General features: G+C 37.7%; 1 protein-coding gene across 2 annotated transcripts in view; it reads right to left on the bottom strand.

Moving 5' to 3' along the window:
* The window catches only part of MOSPD2 (motile sperm domain containing 2), a 60415-nt gene that overhangs the window by 13009 nt on the left and 30109 nt on the right, over positions 1–17297 (bottom strand). For both annotated transcript variants that reach the window (XM_047715293.1, XM_047715291.1), the window contains exons 8-10: positions 5950–6074; positions 2756–2932; positions 1655–1767 (exon numbers count right to left, since the gene is read on the bottom strand). In XM_047715293.1, coding sequence (XP_047571249.1) covers positions 1655–1767; positions 2756–2932; positions 5950–6074 — 415 coding nt within the window. The remainder of the gene's footprint in view (positions 1–1654; positions 1768–2755; positions 2933–5949; positions 6075–17297) is intronic.

Consider the following 17297-nt stretch of genomic DNA (forward strand, 5'->3'; position numbering starts at 1 on the left):
TTCGGAAGGTTACAGATAATCAAAACAAAGAAGAAACTGTTGCTGCAACTTTAATTACAAAGAGATTAGATGGGGGCATAATTTTATACACCAACAGAGAAAACATAACTTAAAACGGAAGGTCATTAGAGATGTATTTAAGTCACAGAATAATTCCTTATGTAATTCCTTAATAAAAACAGCTTTTTCTAAGTATTATGGAATATGAAAAACACAAAAAATTTGGGGTGGGAAGTATTGGTTAAGCAGTAAAATCAGTGAACCTCAAAATGCAAATTTTACTATTACTGGCCCTGGTCGTACTCACAACCTAAAAGAAAAACTAAAAGACTGAAGCAAAGTTTGTGTAGTTTAATGACATTAGTCGAACTATATCAGGTGCCTCCAAACAATGGGCAGAACTGTTTTTTTGTTTTAGATAAAAAGGTGAATTCTTCAGACTGGCCTTCACTTCGAACTATATATTTAAGTAGATTTGTTTTATATCAGGAATGTCTACATATATCAGAGCCATTCATCTGGAGGACACACATTTTTAAAGACGTGTTTTCCGAGGAGGGCTTTGCCCAACTCTGGACAAGACAAATTAGCATGCTGGCTGGCTTCCTTTTAGAACCCAATTGGAAATAGACCACAGAAAAGAGAAGAAGGTCATGAATCTCAAAACCGCTCTCAGTAACCAGCTCAAAAGCCTTGAGACATGGTGGGGAGACAGACGTTGGTGGAGGTCCATCCCTGTGCCTGTGCAGGAGCAATGCTGTGACCTGCAGCCCTACTCTGGCTCTACTCTGGCTTTCTCCCTAGGCAGCTCTTCCAGCCAACCCTTCACACTGGTAAGCTGAGACCTATGGTTTTGACAGGCTTCCAATGAAAAAACAGTGTGTAATTCCTCAACCAGTAAAGGGAAAAATGGAAAACAAACTTCACAGGGGGGAAACCGGCAAAGAAAAACCATGACCAGCAGAATATGCATATGTTGTCCCCTTCCTCGGCACTCCCCATAAACACACATAGATGGTAGAGATAAATCCAAATAGAACAGTAATCAAAAATGTGTAAACAAACCAGATTTCTCAATTAGAATTTTAGGTTTTTAAAAAGTCTAGCTGTACTGTTCGTAAGAGTCATACTTGAAACACAGAGATTTCAAGTATGGGATGGGAAATGATACATTAGATCATCACTAAGAAAAGTTGGTTAGAGCAGTATTAACATAAAGCCATACAGATTTACCAACGAAAAGAATCAGTAGTGAGAAAGAGATCTTTAAATAATGGTTAATTACCAACAACCTCAAACTGATAAATGCTTAGTTCAATGCCATTTCTGACATCCTTGAACCTATGCAAGCCAAACAGTACCAGTAAAATGAGAAAAAAGATGTGTCATTCAGATTAACTATTAATATATGAATATTCATTTTTATTACCTGGTATGAAATGAGGGCCCTTTAAACACATTTAATAGAATAAATAACAAAAAGGTAGCTAGAATATCTACGATGACTGGAAACCAAGGTGAGTCTTTGGATATCTTTTAATTTTGTATTTCCACAGTTTGAAAAACAGTACAGGAGTTTTCTTAATTTTGCAATTCCTTCAAGATAATCAAGACAGGTTATAAAAGCATAGCTAATAAAATCAACTATGATTACCTGATGTGTAATAAAGGCCCTTTAAACACACTCAATGGTTTTTTGAAAGTTTTCATTTTGGAATCAACCTTTTCATTTTCTTCTGCTTTGGAAGTATGTTCAGTTAGGTTAATCTAAAGACCAAAAAAAAAAAAATGAAGAAAGAAAAGATAAAAAAATTTAGTTTCATCCTGATAGCTGGGAAGTTCATTAGCTCAAAAAGTAAACATTACGGTGATTCAATCCAAATTACAATCTTTAACATAAGTTTAGTACACTTAAATTATGTATTTACCATATATTAACATGACCATGTACATATATTTGAAAGCATAGTTAAATAAGTCACTACAGAAAATATAACATGGTCTTTCCCTTACAGTCTTTGAATTGGCTCTGAGTTACAACATATTTATCCCTCTTACCAAGCCCCTGATGACTCAAAAAGATAACTAAGTGCCCTTTCAAAATAGAAATAGAGGAAATAGAAGGTTTTAAACTGATTTCTAGCCCAGCGAGGTGTATTGAGGAGGACACATATCACAATGAGCACTGGGTGTTACACGCCAACAATGAATCATGGAACACTACATCGAAATCTAATTAGTACTGGATGGTGACTAACATAAAAAAAAAAATAATGAATTACTTTGACTTTATCTCAGATAAATCAAAAACATTTTCAATAAAACAGTTCCTTCAAAGTATATTTTGTCAATTTTTATACAAATGCATGAAATCAGCCTTTTTTTTAAAAAAAGATTTTATTTATTTGACAGAGAGAGAGAGACAGTGAGAGGCAACGCAAGCAGGGGAAGCGGGAGGGAGAAGCAGGCTTCCCGCTGAGCAGGGAGTCCCGTGCGGGGGCTCGATCCCAGGACCCTGGGATCATGACCTGAGCTAAAGGCAGACGCTTCATGACTGAGCCACCTAGGCTCTCCTGAAAGCAGCCTTTTGAACCACCAAAGTGACACTACTGGTTAGCTAGTACCATCCTTCCTCTTTTTTACAAAGATGTGGAAGGACAGCAAGTTAAATGAATTACTCACAATCATGTACCTAATTAGTTCTAGAGTGGTGGACAAGCCGCAGGTTTTGAAACCATTGTGTTGTTAGAATTACCTTTTTTAGAAGAGTTGTTTGTTCTTCATTAGAAACTGTTTCCAAGGTTTCTTTGCCATCACTTTCTAGGTCTTCTTTACTTGAAGCTTCATCCTCACTGGCAATAGGCCCATTTTCACACAGTGGTGTCTGGAAGTCGTCATCCACTAGTGGGGGATAGCTATACTTGAAAGGATCCTAAGAGAAAGGAATTTTATAATAGCCTGCTAAGAGGTGGGTAGAGAAAGAATTCTCTAAGTAAAATTAAAATCCATTCTCCTGGCCAAAAAAAAACAAAAAAAACAAAAAAAAACAAAAAAAACCACCAGAAAAGAAAACCAGACTTAATTAGTGAAATTTTTAAAAAAGGAAGCATTTCCCAACACAAAGGGAAAGAGCAGTTAAGTGGTGTGGACAAGTGGCAAGCCATCTGTGAAAGCATCGAGCTGGATCTTTAGCTCATTCTTTGCACCAGAAGATTTTCAGATGGATTAGAATCTTGGAAGTGTGTATTTTTTTTAAAGTTTATTTCTTTATCTTTAGTAATGTCTACCCTCAACATGGGGCTCAAGCCCATGACCTTGAGATCAAGAGTAGCACACTCATCCAATGGAACTAGCCAGGCACTCCAAAAGTGTGTCTTTTTTAAAACCCATGTAAGCTTTAAAATAAAAACAAAAACAAAAAAACCTCCAGAACAACACACAGGCTTAAAAAACAGAAAACAAAACACAAAACCTAAGTAACAAAGACCTTTCTAATCACAGCACAAAACCTAGCAGGCATAAAAATATTGATAAAAATGGAGCACGCTAAAATGAAACATCTCTGAATTGCAAAAAGTAAAACCCAGCAATCAACCAGCCACCCACAACCCTCTGCCAAGAAAACCCCCTAAAAAGCCAAGTTTGTTTCTTTAAAGCCACAACTGGGAAAATTATGTACCATATGAATCAGAAACAAGACAGCTTTTGTTAATACATACAAATCAAGGAGAAAAGAGCCATAACAGAACAAAGAATAAAGGAATGATAGAGTTCATAGAAAAAGAACAGACTACGCTTTTATATCAGAAAAAAATGCTCAACACCACTTACAATAACAGAAATGCAAAGCCACAATATTTTGTACCCAAGACTGGCAAAGATTACAAAAATGAGAGTATGTGATGTTGGCACGGAAGTCGTTCAAGCATTGCCACACACTATTGGGGAGTGAACACAATCTCTTTAGTGGGAAACTGGCAACAGATAACAAAATTTAAACTACGAATACCCATTGACCTGATGATTTTACCTTTAGGAGTTCATCTTCTACTTACACTGCTGTACCCATGTACCAAGAGTTATTTACAAGGCTAGTCACTGCAGCACCATTAATAATGGCAAGGTTAGGAAACAACTACCAGTCCCTTAAAAGAGAACTGATTAAAACATATTATGTTACATCTGTGTAATGGAATAGTCTGTGTTGGTTTAAAGAATGAGACCTCTAAGATTCAGTATGGTATAACCTGGCAAGAAATGATGTAGAAAAACCAGCAAAACAACATACATGAAAAAAAAAAAATGGACAGAATATCTCCAGGAGAGAAAACCTGGAAAACAGTGACTGACTGCCTTTGGAGAGTGGCAGTGGGGAGTAATGTGGGGAGGGAGACATGCTTTTCACTACACTGTTGTACTTTTCAGTCTTTTGGTACTGTTTGCTTTTTAAAAAATGCTGTCTATGTATTACTTTGGGGAAAAATTAGTCCTAAAAAACTACACCATTAATGACAGAGAAGGGAGATATTTTCTACCCCTAAAAATATTTTTTGCTAGATGCCATTAATTTTAAGGTACAACAATTCTGTGGGCAAATTATTAAAAACAAATCAGTCAACTAGCTCATTTAATTAAAGGTAGTACCTGAAATGAACCATACTGTGTTCTGCTATTAAAATGTAAAATACAAAGCCTCAAAATAGGAAAGTTGCAAATTTCAAAGTAAAAGTATTGGTTCAAGTTTTTTTCTAATCAAAGAAAACAAAAGGACATACCAAAACTTTCTATCTTGCTAGTCACTTGATTCTGGTTGAATACAATTATACCAGGTAAGACACTGTATGTAGTAGATTGTAAAAATCAAACAATTGAAATATTAACAATCAAGTTAACCCAAAGCACACCAAATCCACAGGCTTTCATAGTTCAGAAGAAAAATCATTATCACCGTATGTTTCACTGTTATGTAGTATTAAAAATTTAACATAGACCTACTTATTCCTGGTCTCTTATTTGTAAGTAGCAAAACCATTTCAAAAAACTTAATATATATGATCTTTTAAATTAAAAAGACTGTTCGACAGTAAACAAATGGAAGCAAACTAAAGGCACATGAAAAAAATTCAGTAACTCATGGTTACCAATTAAATAATTTATGGTTCATCTCTAGATACAGGAATACTATGTCACCATAAACAAGAGTAAAAAACAGTTTGTCATATTGATCTGGAATGATCTCTAAGACATGTTGTAAAGAAAAAAGGAGGATGCACAATGGTGTAAAAATACACTACTTGTTTAAAAGAGATGGGAGGGAGGAAGAATTACATACATCTTTGCTTATATGTATTACATATATCCTGCATTGCTTACATGGGCGATACAGATTCATGGAAATAGATATAAGACATGGAACTGGGCAGAGGAAGAGAGTGATTGGGATAGCAGTAGAAAGCCTTTCTACGGAATATTGTTTCTGAATATTTGTACTGAATACCAAATACTTTTCAGTTTAGAACCACGTAAATACAGAACGTACTCAAAATGAAAACTGAACAACTTGAAAACATATAAAAATGTCTGTATTGGTGTTATTTTGGAGTATCTATGATCTTTCTCTGGATGTTAGGATACTGCTTTTTCTTTTTCCTTAAGGAAAGAATGCGCCAATGGCAGCCTAATGCGCCATGATGCAGTCTTATTTTATTTTATTATTATTATTTTTTAAAGATTTTATTTATTTATTTGACAGAGAGAGATCACAAGTAGACGGAGAGGCAGGCAGAGAGAGAGAGAGAGGGAAGCAGGCTTCTTGCTGAGCAGAGAGCCCGATGTGGGACTCGATCCCAGGACCCTGAGATCATGACCTGAGCCGAAGGCAGCGGCTTAACCCACTGAGCCACCCAGGCGCCCCTTATTTTAGAAACACATTTCAAGGACGATACTTACAGTCCCACCCATGTGGGGAGGCAGGTATTCCACACTGACATAGTCCTGGATGTCACTTTTACTGGTAAACTTCAACAAACTCATTGCTTCCGGACCAAGCCAGGATTTCACAATTTTGAAAGCAGCTAAAGAAAAAACAGTCACTTCATTAAATTCATTCTCTTTCTCAATCTTCTGCATGTGCTAATGTAGGTCTTCTGAAATTAGTTTGGGCAAAACTCTGTTAATATGTATCTTTCTGTGGTATGATAATTAACATTCACTAATCCCTGTAGGCATCTACGTTGTGACTGTTATGGGTTTCAAGTGTTCCAGGAAGATCCAGGAAGATGAAATTACCTTGATGTGCATCAAGAAACTTATCAAGGTTCTGGCCTCTGTACAAACCTGTCAATGATCCCCACTACTAAGATTCCCAGACACGGAATCAAATAGCACTGTGGTTTGAGGAATAACTGCACAATAGAATGGAAAGAGTAATTTTTCCTTCCCTCAACCCCAACCTGAAAAACCTTCCCAAATGGGAAGTCAACAAGAGAAGGAAGTAGCCCTCCTCATGGGTTTGAGCTAAACTCAGACTTCATCCTAACCCTAAACTTCTCAGCCTTTCTCCCAAGCCCTGTAGCTTATATAACTGTGAGGATCTTATTTCTGGAATCTACAAGAATACACCACTATCAAACACAGCTGTTTTGTAATAGCAATCTTGTTCTTTCATGCTATTCTAATTTATACTTAATTTCTTTAAACCTTGTTTCCATTCTGACATTCTAAACACATTTTAAAGAAATTAAAAGAAGAATCCTGCATTAATTTGCAAAAGCATCAATGAAAAAAATGAGGAAATAAAACAGTATGATAAAAATTAAATAGTGGTTCAGAAAACTGCATTTTTACTTTGGCTAATTATGCTTAAATTTTACATAAGATTTACATTTTCATTAATTTCAATTTTAAAAGTCTGTGAGTTGACACGTTGGAAGCTATGCTACTTGAATTAACCAAAGTGCTAAATCTAATTTTTTATAACAGCTTTGTTGAGATATAATTTACATATCATAAAATTCACCCTTTTAAAGTATGCCCATCAAAGGTTTTTAGTATATTCAGAGGGTTGTATAACCATCACCACGATCTAATTTTGGAACATGTTTCTAACACCAAAAAGAAACCCCTGCCTATAAGCAATCTCTCCCTATCTTCCCTACTCCATTCCCTGGCAACCACTAATCTACTTTCTGGATTTGCCTATTTTGGCTATTCCATATAAATGCCATCATACTACATGTGGGGCTTTTTTACTGGCTTTGTTCACTCAGCATGCTTTCACCATCGATGATGTTGCATGTATTGGTATTTAATTCCTTTTTATGGCTGAATAATTTTCCATTTTATGGATCTACAACGTTTGTTTATCCATTCATCTACTGATAAACATTTCAGTAGTTTCCACTTTTTACTGTTATGGCTGATACTGCTATGAACATCTGTGTACAAGTTTTTATGTAGACGTATCTGTTCAATTCTCTTGGGAATATACAAATGGAATTGCTGGATTATACAGTAATTCTATCTAACTTTTTGAGGAACTGCCAAACTCCTTTCCAGAGTGGCTGCACCATTTTACATTCTCACCAGTAACGTATGAGGATTCCAATTTCTCCATATCCTCAACACCTGTTACTGACTTTTTGATGAGAGTCACCCTCGTTGGTATGAAGTAATATCTCATTTGGTTTTGACTTGTAGTTCTCTAATAACTAATGATGTCGAGCATCTTTTTATGTGTTTATTGTCCACTTGCATATCCTCTTTGGAAAAATGTCTATTCTAATCTTTTGCCCCTTTTAATTGGGCCATTTGTCTTTTTATTGTTGTGCTGTAAAAGCTACTTATATATTCTAGATGTAAGTCCCCTATCAGATGCAGGATTTGTAAATATTTTATTCCGTTCTGAGGGTTGTATTTTCACCTTTTGGATGGTGTCCTTTGGAGTACAAAATTTTAAATTTAATGAAGTTCAGTCTATCTGTTCTTTTGTTGCTTGTGCTTTTTTGGTGTCATATCAAGAAACCACTGCCTAATCCAAGGCCACAAAGATTTACTCCTATGGTTTCTTCTGAGTTTTATAATTCTAACCCTACGTTCAGGTCTCTGATCCACTTTGAGCTTCTTTTTGCATATGAAGGGAGGTAGAGATCTAACTTCATTATTTTGAATATGGATATTCAATTATTCCAGTATCATTCATTAAAGAGACTATTCTTTCTCAAGAGAGATCTTGGAAGACAGTGGCAGAGTAGAAGAACCCTAAGGTTTGCCTCGTCCCACAAATACAACTAGATAACTTTCAAATCATCCTAAAATGCCCCAGAAGCTTCTCTGAAGACTGGTAGAACAAACTCCACAAGTAAAGGTAGAGAAGAAGCCACACTGAAGAAGGTAGGCAATACAGAGACTTGGCTTGGGAAAGAAACAGATTATGGCTGCTACAGTGGGGATGGAGCCTTGGTCATGGAGAAGGGCAAGAGACAGACTAGCACACAGGGACACATGAGGGGACAACAAATCCCCCCTAGCAATTGTCTTGGAAAGCGAGAGGGCCTGAATTTCGTGAGTTCTTGCAATCAGTAGGGCTTAAAGCTTAGAGTTTAATTTTTTTTAAGATTTTACTTATTTATTTGACAGAGAAAGACACAGCAAGAGAGGGAACACAAGCAGGGGGAGTGGGCGAGGGAGAAGCAGGCTTCCCATGGAGCAGAGAGCCTGATCTGGGGCTCAATCCCAGAACCCTGGGATCATGACCTGAGCCAAAGGCAGACGCTTAATGACTGTGCCATGCAGGTGCCCCAAAGCCTAGAGTTTTAAATGTCAGTGTGCTTGGCTCTGGGAGAGCTCAGAGGACACTGGGGCTGCTCTTGGGGAGAAGGAAGGACCAACAGCCCACTGATACACAGTGTAGAAACAGAGATCTCAAGAGCGCCCGGGGCACACAGTATGGAGGTAATTAGCTCACCTTGAGAGCATGTCCCAGACAGGCAACATTCATAGAGAGACCCCTCAGGTAACAAAGAAACTGGCTGATACTATTTCACTTGCCCACCCCTCAGCGTAAGCCCGGGGCCACCTGCAGGAACCAGCACAGCAGGCACACCTGCTACTTAACTTGCTTACACCCAAGCTCTTCCACACCCATACGCTCCAAAAGAAAGGCCCTTCCCAGTCACAGTTGCCTTAGCCCCAGGTCTGCAGGCCAAGAAGACTGGCCCAAACCCTTGCCAACTGCGTCTCTTGACCCAGGAGTTTTGTGAGGCCTCAGATCCTGTGGCAGCACCAACAGGTCTCACTTCACAAACAGACCAGAGCATGACTAGTTACAATGGGCCACATTCAGGCCAGGGACCAAACACGGCCCACAGCAGGCAAAGAGAACCTCTGCAGATGACTGGCCTGAAGGATAAAGTGGGCAGGACACAAGAGCGGAGCCCACACAGCACAAACTAGAGACATTCCCAGAAGTGCCAGACCCTGGGGAACAGGAGATACTACACAGCAGGCCACTGCAGGACCTCTTCTTCACAAAGCCATTACCCTCAAGAATAGGAGATGGAGCTGCCTCTCCTAACATACAGAAATGGGCATAGAAGATGTGGAAAAAAGGAGACAGAGGAATTTCCCCCAAATGAAGGAATAGGATAAGGCCCCGGCCAGAGATCTAAGTGATACAGATATAAGTAACATGTCCAGTGGAGAATTTATTTTTATTTAATTATTTTTATTTTTAAAAAAGATTTATTTATTTTAGAGAGACAGTGTGAGCAGGGGTAGGAGCAGAGGGGGAGAGAGAGAGAGAGAATCCTAGCAGACTCCATGCTGAGCGTGGAACCCAACAAGGGGCTTGATCCCATGACCTTGAGGCCACAATCCAAGCAGAAACCAAGAGTCAGATGCTCATCCGACTGAGCCATCCAGGCGCCCCCTGATGGAGAATTTAAAGCAATGATCACAAGGATACTCACTGGACTTAAGAAAAGAGTAGACGGCATCCATGAGACCATTAACACAGAGATAAGGAATAACAAAGCAGAGACAAAGGGCTCAATAAACAAAATGAGAAACACACTTGATAGAATGAACAGGCTGAAAGAAGCAAAGGAATGAATTAGTGACCTCGAAGACAGAAATGGAAAATAATCAAGATGAACAAAAGAGAGAAAAAAGAACTATGCAAAATGAGAACAGATTTAGGGAACTCAGTGGCTCTATCAAACATAGTAACATTGATATTATAGGAGTCCCAGAAGAAGAATAAAGAGGAAAAGGGGCAGAGAATTTATTTGAAGAAATAGTGGCTGAAAACTTCCCTAATCTGGGAAGGAAAAAGATACCCAGATTCAGGTGGCACAGAGAACCCCTAACAAAATTAACAAAAGCAGATCCACATCAAGATATATTGTAGGGGTGCCTGGGTGACTCTATCAGTTAAGCATTCAACTCTTAGTTTTGGCTCAGGTCATGATCTCAGGGTCATGAGACTAAGCCCCATATCAGGCTCTGCACTTTGCAGAGGTGCTTGTCCCTCTCCCCCACTCTCAAATAAATAAAATCTTTAGAAAAAGACTTATTTATAATTAGGATGGCAAAATATGGTGATTAAAGAAAAAATATAAAAAGTAGCAAGACAAAAGAAGACAGTTACATACAAAGGGAACCCCATAAGGCTATCAGTGGATTTTTTAGCAGAAACTTTATAAACCAGAAATGAATGGTATGATATATTCAAAATGCAAAATGGGAATAACCTGAAGGCAAGAATACTCTATCCAGCAAGGCTATCATTCAGAATAGAAGGAGAAATAAAGAGCTTCCCAGACAAACAAAAACTAAAGGAGTCAAGACTACTAATAACCCAGCCCTGGGAGAAATATTAGAGGGGATCCTAAGTGGAAAGGAGAGACCAAAAGGGATAGTAAAAGGTAGGAAACACTGAAGCAGTAAAAATGAGTATTTCTGTAAGAAATCAGTCAAGGAATGCACAAAATAAAAGGATGTAAAATATGACACCCTACACTTAAAATGGGGGGATAGAGGAACAAAGAATGGGTTCAAACTTAAAAGACCATCAACTTAATATAGACTGCTATGTGCAGAAAAGGTTATTTACAAACAAACATAATGGTAACCACAAATCAAAAACCACTAATGCAAAAGAATAAAGTCAAAGAAATCCAAGTATACCACTAAAGAAAATAAGCAAACCATGAAAGACAAAAAAAGGGTTAGAGAAAATCTTTAGAAGCAACCACAAAACAAGTAATAAAATGGCAATAAATACATATCTATCAGTAATTATTCTTATTAAATGGACTAAATACTCCAATCAAAAGACAAAGGGTGACAGAATGAGTAAAAAGCAAGACCCATGTATATGCTGCCTATAAGAGACTCATTTTAGATCTAAAGACACCTGCAGATTGAAAGTGAGGTGATGTAGAAATATTTATCATGCAAATGGTTGTCAAAAAAAAAAAGCCAGAGTAGCAATACTTATATTGGACAAACTTGACTTTAAAACAAAGATTAACAAGAGACAAAGGAGGACACTAAATAATCACAAAGGAGGAAATAACAATTGGTAGAAATAACAATTGGAATAACAATTGTAAATATTTATGCACCCAGCGTGGGAACACCCAAATACACAAAAAAGTTAATAAGAAACATAAAGGAGCTAATCAATACAATAGTGTAAGACTTTAACACCCCTTTACATCAATGGACAGATCACTCAAACAGATAATAAACAAGGAAACAATGGCTTTGAGTGACACACTGGACCAGATGAATTGAACAGATATATTCAGAACATTCCATCCAAAGACAGCAGAATACACATTTTTTGTCAAATGCGCATGCAACAGTCTCCAGAACAGATCACATATTAGGCCACAAAACACGCCTCAACAAATTTAAAAAGATCAAAGTCATATTGTGCATCTTTTCTGACTACAGGAAAAAAAAATCTGGAAAGAGCACAAATACATGGAGGTCAAATAACATGATACCCAACAATGAATGGGTCAACCAGGAAATCAAAGAAATAAAGTATGTGGAAACAAATGAAAATGAAAACACAATGATTCAATACCATTGGGACGCAGCAGAAGCATTTCTAAGAGGGAAGTTTATAGCCATACAGGCCCACCTTAAGAAGCAAGAAAAATCACAAATAAACAACCTGACCTTACACCTAAAGAAGCTAGAAAAAGAACAATAAACAAAACCTAAAACCAACAGAAGGAAGGAAATAATAAAGATCAGAGAAGAAACAAATGATCTAGAAATTAAAGAAGCAGAACAGATCAATGAAACCAGAAGCTGATTCTTGTAGAAAACCCATAAAATAGCCAGACTTATCAAAAAGAAAAGAGAAAGGACCCAAATAAATAAAATCACAAATAAAAGAGGAGAAATAACAACAAACACCAGAGAAATAAACAATTATAAGAGAATAGTATGAAAACTACATGTCAACAAATTGGACATCCCAGAAGAGCATTCCTAGAAACATATAAATGAACAAGCCTGAAACAGGAAGAAATAGAAAATGTGAACAGACCAATTATCAGCAAAGAAATTGAATCAGTAATCAAAAAACTCCCAATAAACAAAAGTCCAGGACCAGACAGCTGCACAGGCAAATCCTACCAAACATTTAAAGAAGAGTTAATACATATTCTTCTCAACCTATTCCAAAAAACAGAAGAAAGAAAACTTCCAAATTCATCCTATGAAGCCAGTATTTCCCCAGATACCAAAACCAGATAAAGATACCACAAAAAAGAGAACTACAGTCCAATATCTCTGATGAACATAGATGCAAAAATCTCAACAAAACACTAGCAAACCAAATTCAACAATGCATTAAAAAAATCATTCACCACAATCAAGTGGGATTTATTCTTGGGTTACAAGGGTGGTTTTATGTTTGCAAATCAATGTGATACATCAATAAGAGGAAAGAACAGAACCATGCGATCATTTCAATAGATGCAGGCAAAGTGCTTGACAAGGTACAACATCCATTCATGATAAAAATCCTCAACACAGTAGGTTTAGAGAGAACACCTCAACATAATAAAGGCCATATTTGGAAACCCACAGCTAACATCATCCTCAGTGGCGAAGAGCCTTTCCCCTAAGGTTGGGAACAAGACAAGGATGTCCACTCTTACCACTTTCATTCGACACAGTACTAGAAGCCCTAGCCACATGCAATCAGACATCTAAAAGAAATAAAAGGCATCCAAAGTGGCAAGGAAAAAGTAAAACTTTCACTATTTGCAGATGACATGATACTACATGTAGAAAACCTGAAAGACTCCACAAAAAACTGCTAGGACTAAGAAACGAATTCAGTAAAGTCGCAGGATACAAAATCAACGTAGACAAATCTGTTGCAGTTCATACGCCAATAATGAATCAGCAGAAAGAGAAATTAAAGGCAACAATCCCATTTACAATTACACCAAAAATAATATGATAACTAGGAATAAGCTTAACCAAGGAGGTGAAAGACCTATACTTTGAAAACTATAAAAACACTGATAGAAGAAATTCGAGACAACACAAAGAAATGGTAAGACATTCCATGCTCATGGACTGGAAGAAGAAATATTTTTAAAATGTCTATACTACCCAAAGCAATCTACACAATTAATGCAATCCCTAATCAAAGTACCAACAGCATTTTTCACAGAACTAGAAAAAATACTACTACATTTGTGTGGAATGACAAAAGGCCCCGAATAGCCAAAGCAATCTCAAAAAAGAAAAGCCAAAGGTGGAGGGCATCATAATTGCAGGTTTCAAGTTATATTACAAAGATATGTGATCAAAACTATAGAGTACTGGCATAAAAACACACACACTGTTGAACATAACAGAACAGAAAATTCAGAAATAAACCCACAATTATATGGTCAGTTAATCTTTGACAAACCAGGAAAGAATATCCAATGGGAAAAAGATGGTCTCTTCAATAAATGGTGCTGGGAAAACTGGACAGCAACATGCAGAAGAATGAAACGGGATCACTTTCTAACACCACACACAAGAATAAATTCAAAATGGATTAAAGACTTAAATGTGAGACTTGGAAGCATAAGAATTCTAGAATAGAGTGCAGGTAGTAACGTCTCTGACATTGTCTGTAATAACTTTTTTCTAGATAGGTCCTGCAGAGGCAAGGGAAAGAGAAGAAAAAATAAACTACTAAGACTACAGCCAAAAAAAAAATCTTCAGAGTGAAGGAAACAATCAACAAAACTGAAAGGTAACATAATGAATGGGAGAAGATACTTGCAAATGACAATTTTTTTAAGATTTATTTATTTGAGAGAGAGAGGGAGAGGGAGGAAGGACGGGAAAGAATGTGTGACAGAATGTGTGGGGGGAGGGACAGAGGGAAAGGGAGAGAGAGAATTTCATGCAGACTCCCTGCTGAGCATGGAGCCCAACTCAGGGCTTGATATCACAACCTGAGCTGAAATCAAGAGTTGGACACTTAATTGACTGAGCCACCCAAGCGCCCTGCAAATGATGTATCTGATAAAGGGTTAGCATCCAAAATATACGAAGAACTTCTAAAACTCAACACCCAAAAAATAATCCAACTAAAAATGGGCAGAAGACACGAATAGACATTTCTCCAAAGAAGACATCCAAATGGCCAACTGACACATGAAAAGATGCCCATCATCACTCATCATCAGGGAAATGTAAATCAAAACTACAGTGAGACATCACTTCAAACCTGTCAGAATGGCTAAGATCAACAACACAAGAAACAACAGGTGTTGGCAAGGATGCGGAGAGGGGGAGCCCTCATGCACCATTGGTGGGAATGCAAACGGGTGCAGCCACTGAAAAAAAAAACCAACAATCCAGTATGGTGGTTCTTCAAAAGGTTAAAAATAAAACTACACTATGATCCAGTAACTGCACTACTGGGTATTTACCCAAAGAACACAAAAACGCTAATTCAAAGGGATACATTCACCCTTATGTCGATAGCAGCATTATTTACAACAGCCAAGTTATGCAAGTGGTCCAAGTGTCCATGAATTAACGAATGAATAGAGAACATGTGGTGTACGTACACACACACACACACACACACACACCCACACACACCTGGAATATTACACAGCCATGAGAAATAATGAAATCTTGCCATTTGCAATGACATGGATAGAGCTAGAAGAGTATTATGCTAAGTGAAGTGAGTCAGAGAAAAGACAAATACTATATGATTTCACTCCTATGTGGAATTTAAGAAACAAATGAACAAAGGGAAAAAAAAGAGTCAAATCAAGAAACAGATTCTTTTTTTTTTTTTAAAGATTTTATTTATTTATTTGACAGAGAGATAACAAGTAGGCAGAGAGGCAGGCAGAGAGAGAGGAGGAAGCAGGCTCCCTGCTGAGCAGAGAGCCCGATGGGGGGCTCGATCCCAGGACTCTGAGATCATGACCTGAGCCGAAGGCAGTGGCTTAACCACTGAGCCACCCAGGTGCCCCAAGAAACAGATTCTTAATTATAGAGAACTGATGGTTACCAGAGGGGAGAGAGTGGGTTAAATAGGTGATGGGGAGTGAAGTAAGTCAAGCAGAGAGAGTCAATTATCATATGGTTTCACTTATTTGTGGAGCATAACAAATAGCATGGAGGACAGGACATGGGGAGATGGAGAGGAGAAGGGAGTGGAGGGAAATTGGAAGGGGAGGTGAACCATGAGAGACTATGGACTCTGAAAAGCAATCTGAGGGTTTTGAAGGGGCAGCGGGTGGAAGGTTGGAGGAGCCAGGTGGTGGGTATTGGAGAGGGCACAGATTGCATGGAGCACTGGGTGTGGCCCAAAAACAATGAATACTGTTACGCTGAAAAGAAATAAAAAACAAAAACGAACAAACAAACAAAAAATGGGTGATGGGGATTAAGGTATGCACTTGTCATGATGAGCACTACCTGATTAAAATAAAAACTGAAAAAAGACTGTTCTGTCTCCAGTGAAATGTCTTGGTCCTATTGTCAAAAAAAGCAATTATTCATACATATTAGGGTTTATTTCTGGATTCCCAACACTATTTTACTGATATATATGTTTATCCTTATGTCTATACCACATCTTAATTACTGTAGCTTTGTACTGAATTTTAAAACTAAGAAGTGTCAGTTCTTTAATTTCAGTGTTCTTTTTCAAGACTATCTTTACTACTTTTGGTCTCCTGCACATCCATGTGCACTTAACAAGCTTGTCAATTTCTGTAAAAAAAAAAAGGGGGGGGCAGCTGGGATTTTGACAGAGACTGCAGTGAATTGGTAGATCAATTCAGGAAGTACTGCCATCTTAACCATATTTCGTCTTCCAGTCCATGAGCAAGAGATGTCTGATTACCGAGGTCTTGAATTTCCTTCAATGGCATTTTGTAGCTTTCAATGTATGAGTCTTGAACTTCTTTTATTAATTTTTAGTATTTTACTAAACTAGATTACTTAGTAATCTAAGTATTTTATTCTTCGTGATGCTATTATAGATGGATTTTTTCCCCTAATTTCATTTTTGGATTATTCATTGCTAATGTATAGAAATACAGTTGAGTCTGTATATTGATTTGTATCATGCCATCTTGCTGAACTTACTAGTTCTTCTAATAGGCATTTTTTTTTGGTGTGTGTATTCCTTAAAACTGTCCATATACAAGACTATGTCACCTGCAAATATAAAAAGCATTACTTCTTTTCCAACATGGATGCCTTTTATTTCACTTTCTTGCCTAAGTGCCCTGGTAATGTAAGTGGTGAGAGCAGACTACTCTGTCTTGTTCCTGATCTTAGGGGGGGGAAATCATTCCTTCTTTCATTGCTATGTATGATGTTAGCTCTGAGTTTCCACAGATGCAAGTTTTATATAGATGTCCTTTATCAGGCTGAGAAAGTTCTCTTCTATATATTCAAGAATTAACTCTACCCAAGAGAGGTCTGCCCTTTGCCCTCCGCTTTTGGAAGGTCATCTTCAGGCCTGACAGGAGTGTCCTTGTTTCCCTGAGGGCCTCGGGTCACCCTGAAACAGTATGATTTAGGGTGGGGACTTTGGTCACACAGTATGAGTAGAGCTCTGGAGTGAATGGAGACTGACCTCAAGCATGTGATTTATCAGTCAGGTCTATGTAGCGGGCCCTAATACAAACTCTGAACTGCGGGTCTGGGTGAGCTTCCCCGGTTGGCAATGCTGGGAAACTAATGTGTTCCACATTTGGTACTTCCCTGCATTCCATCCTCTGTTT

Source organism: Lutra lutra, chromosome X, assembly GCF_902655055.1.
Source record: "Lutra lutra chromosome X, mLutLut1.2, whole genome shotgun sequence".
NCBI classification, from domain to species: domain Eukaryota; kingdom Metazoa; phylum Chordata; class Mammalia; order Carnivora; family Mustelidae; genus Lutra; species Lutra lutra.